This window comes from Micropterus dolomieu, linkage group LG04 (assembly GCF_021292245.1).
Source record: "Micropterus dolomieu isolate WLL.071019.BEF.003 ecotype Adirondacks linkage group LG04, ASM2129224v1, whole genome shotgun sequence".
Classification (NCBI taxonomy): domain Eukaryota; kingdom Metazoa; phylum Chordata; class Actinopteri; order Centrarchiformes; family Centrarchidae; genus Micropterus; species Micropterus dolomieu.
In genome coordinates, this window is record NC_060153.1 from 17,989,820 (window position 1) to 18,013,880 (window position 24,061).

The 24,061-nt window shown below is 43.1% G+C and overlaps 1 protein-coding gene across 2 annotated transcripts in view; it reads left to right on the forward strand.

Moving 5' to 3' along the window:
* si:ch211-214c7.4 (streptococcal hemagglutinin) overlaps positions 1–23,168 on the forward strand; it is a 25,924-nt gene extending 2,756 nt beyond the window's left edge. Inside the window, exons 2-6 of one of the 2 annotated variants that reach the window (XM_046046538.1) lie at positions 12,214–12,249; positions 12,327–12,906; positions 13,058–13,151; positions 19,365–19,540; positions 19,869–23,168. In XM_046046538.1, the coding sequence (XP_045902494.1) occupies positions 12,336–12,906; positions 13,058–13,151; positions 19,365–19,540; positions 19,869–22,495 (3,468 nt within the window). In that variant the 5' untranslated portion in view covers positions 12,214–12,249; positions 12,327–12,335 and the 3' untranslated portion in view covers positions 22,496–23,168. The remainder of the gene's footprint in view (positions 1–12,213; positions 12,250–12,326; positions 12,907–13,057; positions 13,152–19,364; positions 19,541–19,868) is intronic. The other variant, XM_046046537.1, reaches the window with a different exon arrangement.
* Positions 23,169–24,061: the final 893 nt, after the last annotated feature.

Genomic DNA, 24,061 nt, shown 5'->3' on the forward strand with positions numbered 1-24,061 from the left:
GGGGGGGGGTGTCTTCTGGAAACCCTCCTGCTACTGCTGCCAGGGAGTGTGAGTTGTTGCTGAGGAGTTTATCATCACCTGGGTGTGAAACAGAGTGTGAATGACACTCACGTGGTACCCCGTGGTAAGAAGTACTGTCAACACCAATCGCACATATAGACAACATGAAAAGCTATTGTGTTTAACAGTGTTTTACAGCTCGTGTCTCTTGACACCCAAAACGGAAGCAATGTGTCATTTTCTATAGAAGACTTACATGTCAGGTATTTAATAATCAAAGGTGATTTAAAAACAAAAACAATGCTAAATTAGATTTTTGAGGGGGGTGTATACACCTGTTTCCCTTTCCTCTTCCTGATGGCCAAAGCAAACCAGAAGAGGAGCTCAAAATCCTGTAACCTTGAAGGCTCAAGGGATTGGATAATGTAGTTTTTAAAAAATGAGGAACCTGCAAGCATTATGATCAAATGATCAGTCAAATAGAAACTACATTATCTACAACTTTTAGTAGATGTGACCTGGTATTTGTTAAATCACAAAACTTTTAATCAGTTGGTTGCTTGAAGTTAATTGCATGTTGTCTTTTTCGGTCTTTGCATATATTTCTGCCCTGTGAACAGATTACTTTATGAGGCAGCTCTATAACAGGGAGGCTGCAGTTGTTTATTTCAGGCATGGTCACCTTAGAGAAATGCAGGTGGTTTGACATTGCCACATTTCCGGAAGTATAACTACTTAAAATGGATGGGACACATCCGCGGGAGGCTGGGAGTGAAATACCTTTTTGTGTCTTCACTGAAATGCCTTAAATACCTTGAATACTTTCTGCTCAGTTTTTTTTCCTCTAAGGTTGTAAAGTAATGCCACATTTTAGCAAGTGTTAAGACTGAACAAAATATCTACTGTCTTTAGATTACATAAATCCAATAGTATCACATCATTTAACAGCTGACACTAAGGGCGGATGATTGGCGCGGTTTGTTCAGCTTGGCGTGGGTTCATCGGTCCAGCAGCTGTGAGGATATGAAGGTCATGGACTTAGGGGTCATGGGGTCTCCACCATGATCCCACAGTGAGAACAGAATGTATTCAACAATTACTCCTGCCTTATCAATGAGCATCAGTCTTTGGGTATTTTTATAGGCAATATGGAGCAGATTGTAATGTTCAAATCATTCACATCTGAGAAGTAACAAAAGCTAATTTCTTTGAAATAAGCGAGAAAGTTATGTATCTCTAGCCCATTCAGAATGAATGCAAACATTAATCTCTTTAATTGCGTCCAAGCAATAGAAATGTTCATAATCGATTGGTCTGCCAACCAATAGATGTTCAACTTACTATCATATAAGACAAAGGAAAGCAGCAAGTCTTAATTGTTTGAGAACCTGAAGCCGTCCAATATTTGGCATTTTTGCTGGAAAAATAGCTAAACGTTTATCAGAATGGTTACAGATTGTCTGTTGATCCACTAATCGTTGCAGTGCTATCTTAGTTGTGGGCGTGTTTAGTTCAGGGCTGCAAGTATTATGTTGTCGGTTTTTTTTTTTTTTTTTTTTAAATAAATTTTTTATAAAAAATGTCAGAAAATCCTTAAAATGCACGTCAACAAGCAGACACATTTAAATGTCTGACCAACCATGCAAAACGTCCAGGTATTCAGTTAAAACCTGGAAATATTCACTTTTTAAATAGGTTTGGTAATCAATTATCAAATGGTAGCTTCAGTTGTAGTTTGATTTAGTGAAGAGATGGTATTGGACTTGTATCTGTAATAGCTATCATTTGTACCACAGGGACGTAGCCACTTTTCAGCCTGTCCCTTGTTTGTAAACTGATTCAAAAACCAGGGCAGCTGAATGGAAAGCTCAGTCCCTGTACAACGCAGAGCATTTGCATCTGTTTGGGAGTCAGCTGCTTTTACTACCTGCAACGAGTGTCTGTCTCAGTCCCACACCCACGGAAATTCAATCCAGCTGGGGATGGATTTCTGTTTTAGGATGACATTCAGGGTGAAATTATATTTCATCATTCAGCCCCTCCAGGTTTGTATCTCCTGTGTTGCTTTTGGCTGTTCAGCTGTGGGATGGGGAGACTGCGTGGTGCTGTATCGCCCGTCACTGTGGTTTGGAGGCTGGTACTCTCCTGCCCATTAGGATAAAGTGGCGGACGCTGGCGCTGCATTTTTAGGCACTCAGCCTGTCTGGGTTGAAGCCGGGCTCAGTGCACTGTAATTATTGAAACAGTGTTTCAGCACTTTCATAGTCTGTTTGTTAGTTCACTTTGGTAGCCTTGAATACCATGCCAAAGACATATTTTGCTGTGCTATGCGTATTTACATCGGTATAGACTGCAGCATTGTGAAGTGTCGTTATATTTACATGTGAAAAGAGAAAACTGAAGTTAAAAGGGCTGTTCAGCTTCTGGTAACGGTCCTGAGGTCCACATTATCAACAAAGTGGGGGTAGGGTGGCTAAAAATGAGTACAATTAAACCCAATTAAATTTGATATCAGATAATGATGATGTCTTAACATGGCCCCATTTTCCATCTGTCTTACTGAAGCAATGCTGTATATTTTGATCATTTTAGTTATTGATCCAAGGCTGTCTGAGGAGAGTTATAAGGCGCTGTGTGTGTGTGTGTGTGTGTGTGTGTGTGTGTTTGGGTTGGGCATATCTTATTAGCATTGCCACTTTGTGTACACAAAGTCAATCCTTGGTACACTGTGTATGTGTGTCAGAGGCAGGCAGGCGTGAGGTGTGGGATCCCGGTCCATCTGGCCTCAGCTCACCCTGCCCAGTCAGGAGCATGGTAACTGATCTGGCCCCCAGGCTCTCCAGCATTGTATTGACTATCTGCCTGCCTGTTTTATAGCCAGTTGGCCGGTGCACAGGAGAGTAGCTGCTGCCTGGATTTAATACGGCAAAACTGGTGGCAGCTCTACAGCCGACCATGCTCGATAGAATTTATTTAATTTGGGTCTTTTTGTGTTTATCTTAAATTCAAGTTATGGACAATTTGATTAGAAGTAGAACAGTCTCAAAGTTTTTCTCTTGCCTGGATAATCTTCACCACCGCCCACCCCTTACACTTTTATTAGTTAGTTGACAGTGACAAGCAACAGGAAATATGGAAAAAAGAGAAGGAGATAATGGGTCAAAGGTCCTTGGCGGCAAGCTGTTATGCCTGGTCTAAATCCATGTTATAGCCGTGGCTTAAGTACCACCCCCCCACCCCATTTCTACATCATTCTCCTTTTTTAAATGAGCTGAAACATGTTGGACACTGACTTGATGTGAACAGAGGGAACAAAAATTGTTGTTTGTAATCACACAACATTTAACTGACTTCACTGATCTTAAGGCCAGGTAGCGAGTGTAACTTTTGGTTTAGCAGTGGCGTGTAGAGGACTACAGCTGCAGACGGAAGTCTCTGAATGGAAATTACAGATGAACATGTGACAAACTAACGGGTTGAACTTTCCTTCAGTCAATCCTTCCCTCTTTCACCCTGCAGCCTATTTGACATCGTTGGATCCTTTTTGGGTGAAGAAGTTGCTCTTGCCAACTGCTCCTCCATCCCTTTGCACAAGTTAATCCACTCCAAACCCACCCCACTCCCCTGGGCATCATGCCCGAGGGGGTTGCATGGTGCGCCGTGCAGACAATATGGCTTGTCTGCCCCCCCCCCCCCCCGATTACATATACACACAAATGCATTATCAACCGACTGACTTTACTCGCCCCACTGTCAGCCTGTCCTGGTTGGCAGCAGAGCTTGGCCGGTGCTTTTTGAAAACCCTGCCAGGTTTGAAACAGATTGTAACCCATTTTGCCTGCAGCCTTTCAGACCCCTCCACTGCCTGTAGCTGCTAGTCCATCCCATTTTGACTGCCATTCCCTTAAAGGCTAACTGGCTTCATGTCCATTAAACTTGTAGCCACACTTTACCACCTGCTCCTAATGACCTTATTGAGTAGCTTAAACTCTCTTAGCACATGTTAGTGTCCCGTACGCCCTTGATGAAAGTCTTTTTCCCCTGCTAAAAGCATTGTCTGTCTTATCCCATGAAGCGTCCCAACATCTTGACAGTGGTTTTTAATCCGTTTTATTTTGCATCTGTGCAGACAAAGTGTTGATTAACAATTAGTGTTTCATCTCAGTTACACAGGGATTCGTGACAAAGATACTCTAGAGAATGCAATTTGTAGACAGCAAATCCGACTGCAGTCTTAAGATGAAATGCGGTGATGTAGGGTTTGTCAACACATGCACACTGTCTTGTTGTTTGGACAGATGTGAAGGCAATCTGACGGTAGGATCAGTGAGAGCGGGTAATGCGTGTTCTTTGTCTATCGATAACAAGGTGCAAGGAGTGCCATTCATCTTTTTTGATAGTTTTCTGCACGGAATCAGGAGCTTCTGTAGGCAGCTTTTTAAAAAGTCCATCTACAATCATAAACGGAGACTGGGGACGGTGTCAACATACAGCTTCACTGGTGTCCAGAACCTGGGGAAAAGAAATGGAAACTCTTCTGAAAGCTACAGGATGGTGCATCTTTTGTTAAGGATTCAACTGTTTTCTTGGCTTTTATACCTTTTCTTATGTATTTATTTGTGGTTACACCACCCACAGCAGCTCATTGGTTTATTGTAAAATATTCATTGTTAATAATACAAATGTATTTTATAACTTGACAAATGGTATTCCAGCACAGTACAAGTACCACAGGACGAATAAAAAGCAGTCATTCCCAACCATAACGCTTCCCCCTCAATGAGGGAGTTCATTAGATGAGAAGTGTTGTGGCTTTGGGTGGTGGTGTTAACTGGCGTGCAGTACAGTTTTGTGGTGTTTACTGTAACAACATTCAGAATAGGGTTTCTGAAGGTGATCGAACACGGATTCACCTTGGATGTTTAGGCAAGAGAATTGGATCAAACCTTCATAGAAGACTTTTAATGCAGATGCAAAGTGAAGTAAGTGCTTCTTTGTTGATTTTGAGTTTTTGTGAAGTTATTCAAAATTAGGATAACGCATCATGTGACAAAGATGTTCTGAGGATCCAGAGCTCACAGCAGCTCTTACTGTCTCTCTGCCAGGAACATCAGCTTAAATTGGAAAGAGTTGTTGGGTGAACTAGATTGACTGGGTGAACACGCAGTATGCGTTTCAGTGGTTTTGTTTAGCTTGCTGAGAGACAAAGACACTAGTGTCTTCTTACTCCCTCTCTTCTGCGGTTTCTGTGTATTTTCTCACCTGTTGGACAGCCTGCTTAGGAATGCATCTAGTGATGAATAGGTGTTGTAATTTAGTGATCTTCAGTCTTCTCACCTTGGCCTTGTCTCATCTATGTGGTACAACCGGTGAAGTGAGGTAAAACGTGAGTGGTAAAAGACAGTCCCTGAAAATAAATAAACCACGCATGTCTGAGATGGCCATAAGTTTAAGATCACAGCAGAGGACTGGAGACAAAACCAGAACAAGAAATTGATTCTGAACTGGTGAATCCTCTTGGATGAGTAATTAAACATCTTCCATAACAAACAGCAGGTTCAGTAGCCACAGTTATTACTTCTAGATAAACATTTCCATTTGAACACATCTGTGCTCTTCACAGCCACTGGGACACTGCCAAAAGTTAATAATCTAATGACTGTCTTGCACAGACATTGATATTAACTGACAAGCCACATCATCCTTCTTGGCTTGATGTTTATTGGTGGTTTCTAACCTGGAGCAAGCGGTCACCATCATTTTAAGATCAGATTATGTTGGATCATCTTGTTGGAGAGAAGATGGGTCTTTCACACACACTGAGCTTTAAGCGCAAAGACTTATTTTGCCCACTATCTGTGCCATGATAGCCAGATAAATATTTGCAAATGCGTTCAGCCAATCCAGGTCGAAAATGGCATTTTCCTTGACAAGTCATGTTTTGTTGTTAACCACTTTTGAGAAATGTAAATAAAATAAAACAACTTAAAGTGGCAACGCCAGAGAGTGCAGTGTGGTCTTGCAGTGAAGGGAACAGATTTTAATCCCATTTGACCAAAATCGGTGCAGACAGATGACCATAGGTTTAACTTCGGTAGAGATTGCCCACTGAATGTCCGTACGTTATCGTCCCCTTTTTTTGTTTTTTACCGCATACTGCACATTATTTTTCTGAATTTAATAATGCATTCCTGTACTTCGCCTGGCTTTTTATTTAATTTTTTTTAACATGCAAGAGCTTATACCTTATTGTACAACACAAGCCTGCCTTCATTAAAAGTCACATGTTAATTTTGTGACACGGCTCTAAGCCAGAGCACAAAGTCACACTTATTCAAGAGAGAAATAGGATGAATAGGAATATAGAAAATGTCCTTTGTTTGAGAAATGCCCTCCAATGACTCATGATGATCCATGTTTGTGTCGGACCGAAAGCTGTTGGAGGCAACTGTTCAGCAATGTGCTCAAATAGCTGTATTTTCACAAACCCTTGGCTCACATGTACTCTGCCTCCCCTGTCAGAATGCTTTGAGACGGGTGTGTGTCCTACAAACGGCAGATCGAATTTATTTCTCTCTCCCTCTGTCACTCTGTATGTGTGTGAACTAAACACTCACTTGGTGATACAGCAGAAACGGAGCTACTGCCTTGTATGGTCAAATGGAGCAGCAGACCTTTACACACACACAGCCTCAATTTACTACCCACTTTTAAGATTGTTTTAGATTCTTTATCGGCCACTGAAGACTGGTTCTGTAAAGTTTGAATGTTTTTGTAGTAGTAGACGGGGATTGAAGTGGAAGTAAGCAGTATTCTTGCATCTAGTCGGAGACTGAAGCCTGAGCTCAAAGTTAGGAAAACCCCTTCGTTTCCCAAACCTCTTGTTTTGCACTTCATTCCACTGCAAAGACCCGCCACGCTCTTCCTCTTAGCCTTTTCAGTTGCGCGTGCGCACACACACATGTCCGCACTCAGACCGAATACTGCCTGTATTTTCTTGTGTACGTGCCTATGCCTCTGACACACACCAGAGGGAAAGTTAATGAACAGACATTTGTGGACAATGTCATACCTCGCTCTGTTTACACTTTCAGAACACTCCCAGACCTGTAACCAAGGTCAAGTTTACCAGGTCAGCTTTAGTCTGTTTTTAAACGTCTAGAGGTGCAGTTCTAGTAAGAATCAAGTGTGCCTGTGGACTCAAAAGAATGCAGGAAGTGGCAGGCCACTAAATTCCAGTTTTCACTTTTGTGTGTCTGCATGCGTGTACATTTTTTTTCACATTACACTTTCACATCTTGCATACTTTCACCCTTCACATTCTTTGCTCGCTCACACTGCTCCATTTCATGCACGCGCGCGCGCACACACGTGCGCACACACAGAGCCAGCTGTCACTGTGTAGCCCAGAGGAGGGTTGAGGAAGTAAGCAGAGCTGGAATGTGGATGAGTCGGATGTGCTCTTGATACCGCTGCTGCTTTAGTCATGCACTTCTGCCATTAATCATCTTGGAGCAGATGCCGCATTGGCATGAATCTAAAAGTAAAAACTCAACATCAGGCAACTGAAGTGGATAGTTTAATATGCGAACAAGGGCTGCCATTTAAGATCATTTTCATCATCAATAAATATGAAAATATTTTCTTGATTAGTCACTGTCAGTTTTATCAGAGCCTTCATTGATGTCTTTAAATGTTTTGTCCGATCAACAGTCTAAAACCCAAAGATATTCAGTTTACTATATACTGAAGACAACCGAAAGCTGCAGTTCATCACATTTGAGAAGCTGGAAACAAAATATTAATTTGCTTGAATAATGACGAGAGAGAGAGAGAGAGAGAGAGAAAAAAAATTGCTCTAATACAAAAGGGACCATAAGGAAAACTGAAATGGAGATATTTTACTAATTTCCCTCCACTGGCTTGTGTTTGCCCACAGTTTAAACACAATCTGTTACACTCCTAATGTGTTTTGCCCCTTTTGCTGTCTTTATAATTGCAGCAGTCTGGGGTAAATCTACAGATGACATTAAGCCCAAGCATCAGTATCAACAGCCCCCTCCTCCACCAGCAGTCTGCACAATGCATTCCAAACCCCTTGCCATGCTCTCAACGCAGCTAAATCCCTCTCTGCATGTATTAGACACAGCATTTGAAGTGACCCATTTTGTCAGGCAGTATTTCTAATGTCTGGACATCAAGCAAGGGACTGAGATGGTGTACAACAGATGTAATTAAACTGTCTCAAGACAGAGGTCAGGAGTTAAGTTTAATGACACAAGTCCATATTTCTTTATTAGAAGAGACCACTGAGTTCTTCCTCCGTCTGGACCGACTCCCTGTAAAAATCTTGCAAAGTGAGGCTGCATTGATAAACCCACACTCTTTGCCTGCTTAGGCTAAACATGCTTTGCTGCGGGGTGGTGTGTGTGGTTTTTTTTTTTTTTTTTTTTAAAGCCTTTGGGCCCTTTGTCTTCATCGCAACACATTGTAATTGTCACCAGGGGTATTGAGCCAGTTGCGATATTAGCCATGTGGAGCAGACATGCTGCGTCCTGAATATGGTGTTAAATCTTCAGTGAACTAGGATTTGTTATGCAAATGTGGACTGGGAGATTGGCAGACAAGAGGGTCTCTTGTTTGTCTTTAAAAATGCATGAGTCTGTTCATCTTTAGCAAGCAGAACTTAAAAAAAAACTGCTTGTATTCATGTGCAGTCATTTTTCTTAACATAAATCCTGGAGTTATGACTCAACATGTTCCCAGCTAGGTGTCAACAGCTAGAAGAATCCCGTCTGTGTGTAGTGTTGGTGTCAAATGTGTCCTATTGGATAAGTAGTATCTGTGCTGCAAGTTTTGCTGTAATTTAATAAAACATCATTTATCTGTGTTTGCGCATGTGGATGGGGTATTGATGATCCATTCACTTCCGTCACATAGTGTCAGCTGGTTAGAGATGGTGCCTTTACTTGCCCAGAAGGGGATCATCACATGAGGAAAGTGATTCATTATGCCATCTTCTAAGCCCCTGGCGTTGGTAGCTGGACTGGCAAAGCCATGCAGTACACGTTAGTGCCCGTCCAAGTCCCTGTCTCACTGCGCTTTGTTGTGTTGTGTGTTTTTTAACACAAACATGCCAACCCATCAAAATTATAATCTAAATGAACTTGAGACTAACCACGTCTAGGCGTTTTTCTGCCTGGCCAGGCCTAGTGGTGTGAAAACAGACAGATTTGCACTTGATTTTTCAATGTTAGAATTTTTATGTTTTTTGCATGGTTCTCAATTTGCTAATGGCTTCTAAACCTTCACATTCATTTAAATGGAGTGATGATAATGGATATCATTTGTGAAACACCGTCCCAAAGGCTCTGCACATTATCTAATTGACCCTCTTTTAAGGCTTGATATTTTCCAAAAGAAGGGACTGTCCAAACTATTTGCTGGAAGGCAAGCAACTCTCCACTGTGAGATTTGTAACCAGAGAAGAAAGAAGTTCAGCTTGTAACTTCTGTCCATGACTAAACAATTGGCTGGGTGTAGCGAAGGGCACTGCTCTCGCCCTTCGCTACAGTGGGACTTAATTATTTTATGCATGAGATTACTGGGTTTCAGTGGGCGTGTGTGTGTGTGTGTGTGTGTGGTGTGTGTGTGTGTGTGTGGAGTCTGCCCAGGGAGGCGTATTCAGTGGTTATCAGCACTAAACTGCCCAAACAAGTTATTTCAGAATTGGCACCAAATGGTCCATTTATACATTTGTCTTGGTTGACTGACTAAAGCATTGCTGTTGCTCAGCTAACCCCCAGTACATTGATACCAAAGAGTTAAAAGTTCTAAGGAAAGGAAAGTGCCACAGTATCGTGTTACCGCAGATGTTAATGTGTTACTGGTGAGGAAATGGACATTTTTAAAGTCTTTTGGAGAAGCAGCGCTCAGTCTTGTCCAAAGGTCAGGAAACATTTGTTTGGAAATTTGTCAGTCAGGGTCGAGTACAGATGCTTTATCCATCCTAAAGGCATAAGTTTGTAGTCCTTGATATTTATTCTACACTGTGAGGCTGCATAAATGCAGTCAGTAGTCTGTGGAAAGTTTTGCTCACTGGAACTTGTCGTTTCACCAAGATGTTTTTAGTTGTCTGGCTTAATGGCTTGCGTATCATCATGCATCGTCTGCGGCCATGACCTTTTATTAGTTTGAACTAAAAGGGCTGCTCTCTTTCTAAATTGCTCTCATGGTTTGTTCATTGTTATTACTCCTGCCTTTCGTACCTCATCTGTTTGTGTACCGTTCCTTTAACTTTTTTCTCTTTTTTTAATAAATCTCTTACTCTTTCTTTTTAAAGCTTTTTTTTAGGTCCGTAACTGTCATATTCTCATAGGTGTTTTTTTTTCTTTTTCTATCCATCTCAATATATTTTTAATTTCCTCTTCAATCCATCTCTTGCACAGCTTGTTTCCTGGGGCATACAGAGCTTCTACTGACCATCTGTGTAGCAATTTACTGGAAGCAGGTCTGTTAGCAGCAGGAGGAGGGGATGTGACCAAGGAGTAGAGGGGAACAAGTGGCTATGGGGGGGGGGGGAGTAACCGGGAGAGGTTGGTCAGAGGGGCAAAGAAATGGTGGAGTGGGGATGGTTGGGGGGGTTGGGGTGAACCCATAATGGATCCAGAAAGAGCTCTGTCCAGCCAGAGAAAGAAAGAACCTGACTGAGGTTAATGAGTTAGACCTATATATGATTCTCCACACCTCACCCTTTCATTTCCTAATCCCCACTATGCTGTCCTTATACTCCACATTGATTTAAAATCTTCCACTAGTGGTGTTAGTTAAGGAATCTCCCAGCACACAAATCTTTTCAAGTGATCACAGAAGGACATGACTATTACCATCTGCATCTGCTCGACAGAGAGGAAGACAATGGCCAATAAATGGGCCATTTGGTGTTTGTTTTCCACCTCCTCCCTCTCCTTGTACTCTGTGGGCTGTCATGGCAGGAGATTGTGAGACCTCCTCTTGGCTTTCAGTGCTCCAAACCACAGCTTTTTTTTTTTTTTTTTCTTTTCAATTTCAAGATGCTGGAAGCCATTAGGAACACAATCACAAGTCATCTGGGTTTTTTTTTTTTTTGTATTTTAAAAAAAAAAAAATATATATATTTCTGCTCATAACACATTTAGTGAACAATCCACGGTTCCTTGTTTGGGTTTTTTTTTTTTTAAATTTTTTTTTTAATGATGATGATTCCTAAGTCTGGTTTTTGGGGCTGCAGGCATTGTGATGCATTATCAAGTAGTTCGGTTAGATGAGTGGACAAGTCACTGTGGAGGAGAGTGACTGGTTGGCAAAGAATTGTTGGCATCTCTCAGTGCTCACTTCCTCTTAAGACTCCCCAAATTCCTTGTAGGCCCCTTACCATAAATGGCATTTCCTTTAGGCGAACAGAGACATGTTTGTATTATGACTTTAGGAGTAGTACAGCATGGTTTAATTCTGCATTTAAAGGTTCAGTGTGAGTTTTAGTGGCATCTAGTGATGAGGGTTGCGAATTGCAACCAGCGGCTCATGGTGAATTCACACACTCTTCTGATGGTCCCATTTCCCGAGTTGTGAAGTCCGTTTTTCTGACTTCAGTGCGTTTATGTGCTCTTAAGTCTGAATGTGGAATAAACATGGATGCTACTACATAGATGTGTTGGATTAGCATCAGTTCACTCTACATGGACAGCAAACTAACTGTTATAACCACATTACATGTTTGCAAAATATGTATATGCAATTTGTGATTTTAGCATGAATCAAAGTTTTGTAATGTCCCATGTAACTTTATTTCTTTTTGCAAATTTCTCTTAATTTCTTGTAATAAACCAGTTGTTGACGACGATTACTACTACTTGTACTAATGTTACTACTTTTATTCAACGTAGTGATGAAGTGCGCTCTATAGAGCCGTTTCTGATTGGGCTACTTTAGAAGCTGCGTCCATGTAAGAGGACCTATGGTGTATGTAGATAGAAAAATGGCTCACTCTAAAAACAAAACGGTTCATTATGTAAGGTCTTTTATACACCACTGGAAAAAATAGTTATGGATATTATGTTGCATTTCTGTCAATAGATCCTCCTAAGTATTATACACTTAACCTTCAAGAGGAGTTGTGCAGTAAAAGAAAAGCCTGAACATCCTTGTGATCCTTGTTTTGTTTTTATTCCACAGGATATTAAAGTGCGAGAGGAACTGACAAAGACAAGTGTGAGCCTCTGGACCTTACAAGCAACAGCAGTGACGTTGACCCCACACCTTTTTTATTTTTTTTCTCTTTTCTTTAGGAGGGGGGAATGAAACCGGATGGGGTTGCGATGGAAACCACGGAGCCCACTGAAGCTGCTGTAGCAGCAGAGCCCTCCTCGTTGCAGGAAAACATATTGGATCAAGCCTCGTCAAAACCGGAGGAAGCAGGAAATGATGTTGCACCCGGGGCTTCTCCGAAGGCCAATGGTAAGCCAGCGGCAGCAGAACCCAAAGTCAAACCAAAAGGTGGTGCAGCTAAAACCCAGCCACCAACCACTGCTAAATTCGCAGGAGCTTCCAGATCCAACTCACGGCCAGGTACTGCCTCTCACCGCACGGTGAATGAAGTCAAATCGTCTAACAATGTTTCTGCAGCCAAAACAACGGGTACAGCAAAATCACCAGCGGCGGGAGCCGTACCTAAAAGACCAATGGGTGTAGCAGTGGTTTCCACCACTGTCAAGAACCAAACTCGAGTGCTTGACAGAAAGCCTGTTGGATTGGCCAGGACCACCTCTGTTGCTGCTGCCACAGTAACAAATGGTACCAAACCAACAACAGTGAATGGCATTGTTAAGAAGAGACCAGTGGCTGAGACTGTTAGACCCAAAACCACAGGTACATCTGAATGAGAGAAATAAAACTTGAATTCAAAACTTGAAAATGAACAATACTTATGTCTGATGTAGACAACCTTTGCATAATCATTTTATTTGGCTTATACTTGTGATTTCTGTCTCAGTTTCATGTCTATCCATTGTTTTTGCAGTTACTGCCAGCAGACCAGTGGCGTCCACTGCCCCAAAACTCGGCACTTCGACCACAACAAAAGCTGGTGCTGTAGCCGTTTCAAAGACCACCAGGTATGTATGGCTATCACAAACGGAAAGCACGTGATAAAGTAATATAAACAGCCGATTGTGTGAGTAAAGTTATGCTCCCTGTTTTTCTCCCTGTTCTGAATTGTTTCTGTTGTCATTCACACACATCCCCCCCCCCCCCCCCCCCCCCCCCCCTTTCTGAGATCCAAACTTTTTTTAATCTCCCATACAAACTGGATGAGAAGCTGACTTTGTTTATCTTGATGCCCTGAAAGGGAGCAGTGGTGAACGATGTCCGTTGTGGTCGTTATTGAGTCAGATTTCGCTTCAAGAGAGTGAGTCATGTTAGCAGAAATAACCTGAGACAGAGGGCCTTAACAGAGGCAGCGATACTGAAGAACTACCGCTTTGTCCCACACAGACCCCCCTGGGCGAAACCAGCCCCACCTCCCCAGGGTAGAGGGCTATTGATGCGTATCATAATCCCTTTCTTACTGAGCTGGTGGTTTTGGATAGAGACTGCTCTAGTTGGACTAAAACTTGCCCAAAGTGCTCCCTTCAGATGATCATTTTGTTATAGAATTTCATAGCTGAGCGGGTCATTCACTACCATCTACCTGCTGCCAGACACAACCATCGGCTGGTTGCCAAAGTACTATTTTTTTTTTTTTTTTTTCTTCAAATGTTTGTACAATTATCTGCTAAGTTTTCAACATGATTTGTTTTTATAAATGATCCATCCGTGAAGCTCATAGAAAATGTGATCCATAATGCACCAATAATGTCTTCCCACAGGATGTCGTGTTCTGTACTGAGAGGCCTGATTAGATTCGCTCTCCACTGGTCTTCCCTCTTAATGACCTCTTATTAAATAACGAAATAATGTGCCACGTCATTCTGTTTTCTGAAGCAGCACAGGGTCACTGCATTCTTTCTTTGTTATACTCGAAGACATTTATTTCGTATAACGATCTATTCCTCAACTCTCTATTGTTTGTGTATATAGTTGTTCCAATTTCCTATCTTTCACAGAAAACAATGCAAGGACTACTGGTTGGACAAAACATTCCCAGTTTACAATTATAAAAGACATAGAAAAGCAGCAAATCCACACACTGGCAAAGCTGAAACCAGAGAATGGTTGTAGTATTTGCTTGATAAAGTACTTACTCGACTAATCGTTTCAACAATATCATTGTCAAAGATTTTGGTTGTTTTGAGTCTGTGATCACTTATGTAGTCCTTTTTATATTGGGTTGATGTGGGGGTCAAGTGAGGAGTGGTTGTTCTTGATCATTACTATGTCTGTTTGAGGAAGGGTGAGTACACGGAGAAGCTCGTCCTCTAAATTAATCAGATGAGGCTTTTCACATGTCTGATTACAGTAGCACATCATCCTGTTCCCCATGATGTGACACAAGGCACCCAGAACGGACAACAGAACAGCAGCAGGTGTCTGCCCCTGTGACAGATGATGATGCGTGTTGCATTTCGTGCCACCTGCGTGTGATGGCAAAGTCAGTGGCGTGTAGAAGTGGGGTGCTTTTCCCTCTGTACTGTTCGTGCTGGCTCTGTGGCAACACAAACAGACCTTCCCTCAGCTCAAGCAGTGGCTTTTATTAGTCATGACACTGATAATGACAGCATTAATGATCTATAGCAGCACATGCAACAGACTTTAATGGTGTTAAAGGATTTTACAAACTACGTAAAGAGATTATTTAGTTGCACAATGGCTGTGTAGCCTCCTCGTCGTAATTTTGCAACCACCTGCTTGTAATTCTAGCCCTGCCATATTGTTTCTCATATTGCTGAGGCAACAGTAGTCATTGTTGCTTAAACTGTCTTAAAGGAACACGCATTTAAAAAAAATTCAAGTAAAGTATCTGCAGGTAAATCTTTTGTGTAATCCAATTGAGGTAATCAGCATAGACAAAAAGGCCTACTGTAAGGGCATCAAGCTGCTGTAAGTGTAGTAACACACGCTACCTGTCGCCAACATGAAGAACGGCCTCTCTCATGAAGTATTTATGGTAATTGACCAAAGGGAGGCATGTAAACATTGAGTATTTTTACTATACCACTACCTCATTTGTGAAGGGCAAATAAGATTTGGGGATTGCATTCAACTATGAGCTCTTAGAAGTTTATGCTTGGTGAAGGTGGGAATAAGAATTGACAGATGAATGTGATGTAAAAGGCAGGAAATTGCCTGTTCTGAACACGCAGTATAATTTGGCAGGGCTGTAAGCTGAGATTTGTGTTTCTTAGTTACACACTGTAACTAAAAGACGCATGTATGTGTAAAGACGCACGATCCAGATCTGAATGACAGGAGGATGTCTCTGTCCCAGTAGTCGATGAGAACCCCTGATAACTGGAGTAGAAGCCAAATGGTTTAACATCTGGCACCTGTGTAGCTTTGCTCTCCTCCAGTGAAGGGTTATGGTGTCCTTGCACTGACTGAGCAATCAGTCTTTGTCCACCTCCTCTTTCTATCTCTCCCACCCCCTTTCTGCCGTCTGTGCATGTACAGCGCTGGGCTTTTGGCCAGGGTCTGTTGAAGCCCTCTGTACAGCCCAACTTCCATTCAGTTGTCCCCGTACATCTAACTCATTTGTCAATCGGCTGCATTACAGAGACTGAAAAATTATAGAGAAATGGAGTATAGTTGTGACATGAGAACAGTGATTACAGAACAATCTGAAAGATGACCAATATTCAAAGGGTTGGCTTTGAGTATGGACCAAATTGCTGGTGGGTAGTACTTTTTGGTCTCTCATCTACAGAACAGTCCCATTATTAAAAAAAACAAAATGGGCTGTAATGGGGAATATATCAAAATAATAGCAAAAACATTGCATTGCCTTAAAGAATTTTAAGGCTTGGCTTTCCTCGCCACACTCTCTTCTCTCTTTTTATCCTGTCACTTCTCTCGTCTCCCGATTTACTACTGTGTCGTCCCATTGGAGATAAAACTGTCATCTCTCCCAGACACACTTGGCAGGGAGCGGGATTACTGTCCTAACGGAAAAGGCTCATGTCGTCTATCATACTGACGGTGGGCGCCTAGAGCCTAAGAGCCAATGCTGTCTGCCATGCTATTGCTAGCCTGCAACACTTCATCTAAACTCTCCACTGACAGGATCCAGGAGATAACTCTAGGCTCGCACAAACCCAAAGAATGTGCGCGTCTCAGAGGAAGGAGTAAAGCAGCTGGTTTTGGACCGCCTTCAAGCCAAACAAGGTATTGTTAGGGTGCGCCATTTTCATTTGTTGTCTTGGAGGGGGCCCTTGAAGTGATGATGGGTGAAAACCGAAGAATGTGGATCTACATTTTATTTGTAGGGGGAGCTTACTGCAACAGAGTGTATATTTTCTCTTTGGCTTAATTAAAACAGAATTTAATCTACAGGAGCGGGTGTATGCCAACAGAGTCTAGCCTCCCAGCTGGGAGAGGACAGAGGGGGAGTCATGGATGAATAGATGGAGTAGGTGTGGCTTCAACTTATTTTTACACTGATTTTTGGCTAAACCGATGTTCCGCTGCTCAGTATGTTAATACAATGGCGTGTTGTCTGCAGCTGTCGTAAATATTTGCGAATGTTGACTGTAAAGCAAGCCATAAAGCGTATCAGTGACTTGTCCCCTTGCTGACCTTTGCCCTTAGGAAGACCTTGTGTTTGGCCATTAAAACCTCTCATTCTCTTTTTTTTTTTTTTTTTTTGAGCTGTGATTTGTATTGATTTCAACCCTCTGTTACCAGGAAATGTAATCCATACTAATACAACAACAACAAAACCACAAGCCTCCACACACTGCCTGTGGGTGGAGTGCAGGCATTAGAGTGCGTCTCTATTCCTCTCTGGATCAAACCTTTGAGTTATGACTCATCACAAAGTGAGGGAGGGAGGAGTTGGTTATATTGTGTCTGTGACCTCTCTTAACTCTTCATTTCTGTCTCTCAGTCCAGTCTCTCTCTTTTCCCTTGGAGAAAGTGCGTTCATTAAATTTTGTCCGCCTTGATTCCTGCTGTAATTTAGTGGTCCTGTTCATATTTAGCTTGCATATGAAATTGGCCTCAATTAATGCACCTTTTCCTACCTTCCCCCCCCATTCTGTCAATGATTTTCTCTTCAAAAGTTTAGACCAGTGCTGTTCATCTCAGTGTCTGACACACTTTCCAGTGTTTGGGCTACACATTACAGCCCAAATCTTCTGTCTGATAGTAGCCAATTACAATATCCCTGTGAGTGCAGCGGTTGTCTGATCTTTGGGGGAACAAATGGGCATTGTAATAGTTATTGTAATGTGGGAGCGGCATCTGTGTGCGGGCATGCTACTCCGCTGGGAGACATCAAAAGTCAGTGTGTCCTTGTCAGTTGTCTACATCTATCATATCGGCAGAAAAAGAAAAACCATAATGGAGATTGTTGTAATTGGTGTTTGGGTCACAGAGTTCCTTAAGGCACTTACATTTGACTATGTACATATTATGCAGCTCTTGCTGTTGTTGGAGTGAATCTGTTATTAGAAATGATTCTCATTCCTACTGCCCAAACAGTATTCCCATTCAATTACTTTAAAATCTCTTAATAGGCTACGTTTTGTGAAGTGGTTGTCTTTAATTGTCCACTGCATCTGTTAGGGCCAGTCCATAGGCTCGCCATTCATCTGTGACATCTGAGCCTCTTCTTACATGATGTTGGTCGGCAACAGGTCTTATCTTGAGCGATCTTTCACCACCCTGACAACGAGTTTTCTTGATGTAATTATGATTTTGTGCTAAACTGCAAAATTTTCAAAATTCATACAGATTGTTCATAAAGTGAAGAAACATAAATATAAGTTGTTTTCCTGCGCAAAATGTGTCACTTTACTTAAAGCAAACAATTGCATGTTATAAGGTCTTATAATTAGTTCATATGGTATGTCTACCTGTAATATATTATACAGGGATAGATATTTTAACACTTAAAGCAAACAAAGACTATATATATATATTAGTGACTAAAGTGTATTCATAACGAGGCAGAGTCATTGGTTAATGTGTTATGGAACATGGTCTGAGATTCTTGCTGCACATTGATATAAACTGGTATTAATACGTTATGAACTTTGCTATAGTGCCTAATGCATGTTTGTAAGTGATTATAACAGTTGTTATAATATCTTATGGACGCATTATATCGTGTTATAAATATATGCATAAGTCATTATAGTGATGACCTTCATAGAAAGTGTACCGCAATTTCTAATCTAATACACATCTTTTTGTCAAATATCTCCTCACAGTCCGCTAGCCGTCGTGTGTGTGTGTGTGTGTGTGTTTGTTTGCTGGAAAAACAATCCCGGGTTTGTACACAGCCCTGACTCTGTAAATGGGGAAACAAACAAAATGTCCTGCACCCTGCCACACAAAATTAGTCAGGTCATTCCAGCCTTGATTTGTGTGTCAAGTAACATTAAATAACTTGCCCACAGACATTCAGCTTACTTCTAGTTTGCCAAGACATGATGCTGTTGTGATGTTAGCTATAGTAGCGGGAGAGTTGTCAGTGTTGCTGGCTCTTGGACCGTCCCATCCTCTCTGCATATGGTATTGCAGAAGCAACTGTAGCGACAGTATGCTAACCCACCTCGTACATTATTTGCTGTCATTGTTCGCTCTGTATCATGGTATTTGTCATGGAATTGGCTTGTCTAGGAGGGGAGCCTAATACAAGAAGAGAGGATGCTGGGAAAGGAGTTTTGGCTTTATGTAGTTGCTGTTGGAATGATTGGTTGGATTAGTACCAGTGTCGCAATAAGAACTCCTACAGACTGAGCAGTTGACCAGGAGCTTAATACAGGATTGATTGGAAAAACTGTTTTTTTTTTTGTTTTGTTTTTTCTTTGTCATTTCAAGCTTTCCATTCCCCCTCCATCTTGCTATTTTTTCCTCCTCCTCATTACACCCTGCACTCGCCTCTCGGGAGTGATTGGAGAATGAAGGAGGCATTACTGTGTGGCAATAGATGGATGGTGCTGTGTTAATGGGTCCCACTGTTGAAATTGCTTTGGGGTTTACATTACGACAGTTAACTTATTTATGCTTGTAAACGGATGTAGAGGTCAGATTTCATGTTTGGATCTTTGCCAACAAGAAGAGTGGACCACAAAAGTTAAGACGGTAAAACTTGTTAGGTGTTTTTTTTTTTTTTTTTTTCGTCTAGTGTTTGTATGCTGCCTGAACATGTCTTTCTCTGCCTCCAGGCCCACTACAGGTCCCTCAACATCTCGACCTGCATCAACCACATCCAGGCCCGCTACAGCCAAGCCCTCCACTTCTGCAACTGCCAAAACCGCTGCTACTAGAGTTACCACAGCCTCCTCTACTGGCAGGACCACAGCAGCACAGCCTCCCAAAACTGCTGCTGCTGCTAAGAAAGGTTAAGTTACGCCTTGTTCTGACCAGGGGATGCTCTTCTGGAAAAACATGATGGGGTTTTTTGGTTAGACAGTTTCAAGTTGTTAGCCTAAAAAATTGCATAAAGTGGTTGACTTTGGTCCCAGCAATATCTTGAATGTGTTTATGAAAAGCTAATCCCTGATTTTAGCTTCCCTATGAATTTGTGGACTGGAAAAGTGTAAGTATTTTTAGTCTGAGCTAAACAGTAAAACAAAGATGCTTAGCTAACATTATGAGTGATTCACAAAATTTAAAAATGTGTTTTATTGCTGATAATCTAATTGGGTTTGTTTTTCTTTTTGCACCAGATGTCAGTCGACCACCACCTGCTGCAGTTGCTAAGAAACCAACAGCTACAACATCCGCTGCTACCAAAAGACCTGAACCCTCCAAACCCACGGCCAACGTGAAGCTCAGCTCTGCCTCCAAATGGTCCCCACAAGCGAAGACAGCAGACCCCAAGTGGTCGCAGGCCAAAACTCAACAGCCTGCAAAATCTACACCCACAAAGAAACCTGTAGCTGCTGTTCGGTTACCTGCCCTTAACAAACCGCCCCTTGGCCGAACCCCACCTGCCTCTCCAGCCAACAAACCTGCAAACAGCAGCACCTCTCAGACAAAACGTGGAACCAAACCCACTCAGGCTGTCTCACCTTTCACTGCTGCCAAGAAGACGACGGTTACACATACTACCATGCCTGCTGTAGAAGCACAGAGTGCTGCCACAGCAGCGGTAGTAGCTGCCACTGCAACAACTGTGCTAGCAGAAACACAAACAGAAGCTACACTGTCCTTACCACAAGCGTCAATTTTTGCTGCCTCTGCACCAGAGGAGGTCCTTCGCCCAGTCTTGGCCCAGGATAACGAAACAGAGGCGGTAGAGACTGCTCAAAGCCATACAGCCGCTTCCTCTCCTCCACGGAGCCCTGCCAGGACAGCCTTACCCCAAACATCCCCACCCCAGGAGCAGCTACAAAGCAGTGTTCCCTTAATACTAACGCAGATGCCTGCCAGTGCTGAGCCTACATTACCACCAGTGGCCTCCCCTCCAGACCTATCAGAGGAGCCCGTTTACCTGTTGACAGACCAAACCCCCTCCACATCTAAAGCCCTCGCAGCAGCAGCAAGTTCCATCCCTCAGATTGTTTCTTCTACCAATCTAAATGAGGAGGATGATGAAGAGGAGAGGGAAGGAAGCCAGCTGGTTTCTGTGTCTGAAATGAGTGGAACTACACAGCCCACAGAGGAGTCTCGTCCTGGGTCGGCTGGACAAGTAGGAGGGTCTGCTTGGAGGGCCGGTGGTGCCTTGCTCTCTGAGCTGGACTCTGAGGATGTAAGCGGCAGCCAGCAGGGTGCATCTGAATTAAGTGCCCCTGGTGTCCTGGAGGGCACAGAGAGCCTGGACGACCTTGGAGACGGCAGTCTCAAAGGAGCCATTGACATGGAAGGAGCCTCGGCGGGGTCACCTGACTTTGAGAAGGTCCCTGACATACCAGCGAATGATTTTGATGAGGACGAAGATGACGACGATCGAGTGTGTGACATGGATGTGGGCTCAGAGCGGGTAGATGAACAGCAGAGGCCCAGGCACGACAATGACGTGGATGATGAGGAGGAGGAGGATGAAGATGTAGAGATGGCTAGTGAGGGGGTGACGGAGAGTGGGTTGGAAAGCTATGGCAATGCGGATGAGGATGACTTTGCTGAGGATGAAAGGCTGGACAACCTGAACAGAGTGGCCCAGCCTCCACCGCCCCCTCCCCTTCTGCCCTCTGCCCCCGCTGCTCAGTGGGACCAACCGAACCCCTTTGCTGATCCCTGGGCAGAACCTCTTCAGCCACAACAGGTTCATAAGCATGTCTCCCAGTCCGTACAGGGGGCTGCTGCAAATGCAGCAAGCCCTTTGGCAGACCCCTGGCAAGCAGACTCTGAGACCCCAACTCAGACTCAAGCCCGAGCCTGGCTAGATCTAGGCTCTGCTTCTCTTGTTCCTGAAAACCAAGAAGGTCTCCATCATTCCTCTGTTAAAGATGACCCACAAAGTCTGGAGGCCCAAATGTTCATGAATCCGTCCAGCCCAGCTCCAATGCAGACCCTGGTCCCAGCGCCCCTCTCTGCACCAGGAATGTCTCTGTCAAGCACCCTGAGCAGTGAAACGAGCACACCCGAGGAACTCTGTGACTTCAATGGAGACGGGAAGCTCCAGCCTCAAGATGTGCAAGCCGCCGTGCTTTCCCCACACCCTGACCAGGACTACCAGGACCTGGGAATCCACTTGGAGGGAGAGGAGGAAGCTGAAGCAGAGACCCTGCCTGCTGATGAAGTATTGGGAGGCCCTGCGACTGCCCCCACTTCCAACCCCTCCTCGTCCTCAGAAACGGAAGAGGAGGCCAGCGACACAGAGGGAGAAGCTCAGTTGGATGATTCCTTGGAGAGGCCAGCGGTCTGCAGCTTAATCTTTAACTGCCAGCCTCCAGCCCAGCGCTGCCTGTCCACTGTGGAAGAGGGAGAGGACGAGGTTTGTGCAGTTGAAGACGCCACCCCACCCTCGGCTACATCATTGGCGTCTTACGGCTTTGACACCATGACCACAGCTTCAAACTCCAACGCCCAGTCCACAGGGGAGAGCTGCATCAAGAGCCCTGGCATCTTCTCCCTGGAGGAGCTTCCTGAAGAGGCCAAGGAGCCTGGTCTGATCCTGCTGCCTCACCGTCAGCCATCCCTCCCAGAGCAGCAGTACATCGAATGTGGGAAGCAGGAAACGGAGTCCGCTGAGCACGTCGGGGAGGAAGTGCCGAGGCCAGAGGAAACCCTGGATACTTCATCAACTCTGAGCACTCTGCAGCAACCAGAAGAAAACCCAGATGACATCCAGCCTCCTTACTATTCCGCTATCTGTGAAAAGACTGAGAACTCTTTCGCAGGTAATGTATAGTTCATCATCTCCCTAACAGCCCAAGTAATGTCCCTTAACTCCCTGTGGCCCTGTTCCAGCACCCCACAAGAGCACTTATGTAAATCCTATTGTCAATGTTTGTCCTGAAATCTCTGGGGGTGGATATAACCAAAGTTAAACCAAAAAAAAAAAGAGAGCAAAAAAGGAAGAAATTAAAGAGGACAGCAGTGGCACTTCCCTCTAATATAACATTTCCATCATGAGTATATGGCTTAAATTCCTGTATGTGCAATAGCTACTACTATTTACTCCTAATGTGTGAGCGTGCCTGGGTTTTGGTTTCTGTTTTATTTAACACAGAATTGTGTGGTTGCCCTGAACTGCCATGGATTAGACTAGTCCGTTTACAGCTCTTTAAGAGGGGAAACAAGAAAATGAAGCATAACAAACAAAATGTGGAATGAACTTTAACATGTTTTCATGTATATTTATCTTAATACTTTTTACTGAACAAAGCTGATATATGAGTTTTGATTGTATATTCCTGTTTGATTTTGCTCTCCTACTTTACGATACAGGCAATCTGCTTTACCCCCAATCACTTCTCATCTCTTCTCGCACTTTAAATTGTACCCCCATCCTTTTGTTGTTTATCCATCTTTTGGAGTAATGAACCTTAATACTTTAAATAAAGATTAGATTTTTACCATGATGTATCTCTCACTGTACAGTTTATTGAAATGGGCACTTGGGAGTGGAGTGTAAGGTATCCTTATGGTCTACAAATTTATGTGCAAGACAAATCATCAGCTGGCATTCATTTCAATGTCTTACAAACTTCCACTTTTTTATTTTACCAGTAGCTCTTTACATCACATTATATTGCAGACACTTATCATCCCTTTACTCTTGCCATACACTCACTCACATACAAGTATGTAAGTACATAAGTTGTGGCCTATGCACTGCACATGATAAACACTGGAACCCATGCCCTACCTCAAACTTGACTGGTCTGAAAACCACATAACTGGAATGAATCTGCCGGGAGTTGATCATCCATACCCCAGACCGTCTCATCCCTGGGTCGGATTTCGGTAACTCAAGCAGCAAAGAAGCTCATCTCATCGTCCAGCCTCCCCAACCCTGCTCATTCTGCGGCTACTTACTAATTTCCCTCCAGTCCACTGGGTGTGTTGCTGTTTTATCTCTTTTCTACTGCAATTTTATTTTTTTTAAGGCATTCTTCCTGCACTGTTCTACAGCACTGTATTAATGTCAACTTGTGCTTATGCATGTCACTGTTGCACAATGACTTTCATTACTTTGGATTGGTTTGTTTGGGGTCAGCTAAAATAGCCTGGCTCTAGTACTCGCTCTGCTTAGTTGGAATAATGTCTAGCCTTAACTTGATTCCCTCTAAAGCCAAGCTATGGTTTTAGTTTTCTTGATGTTGGATGTCTACAAATGCATGGAGAGCTTTGCATGTATCACTATAAACTCCATTCACGGGTGATCCCTTTTATTTTAAGCTCAAAATAAGCTTTTGTGTGGTTGTCTGTCTCACCATAGTTGATAGTGATTGCATATACAGGAAGTTGGCTG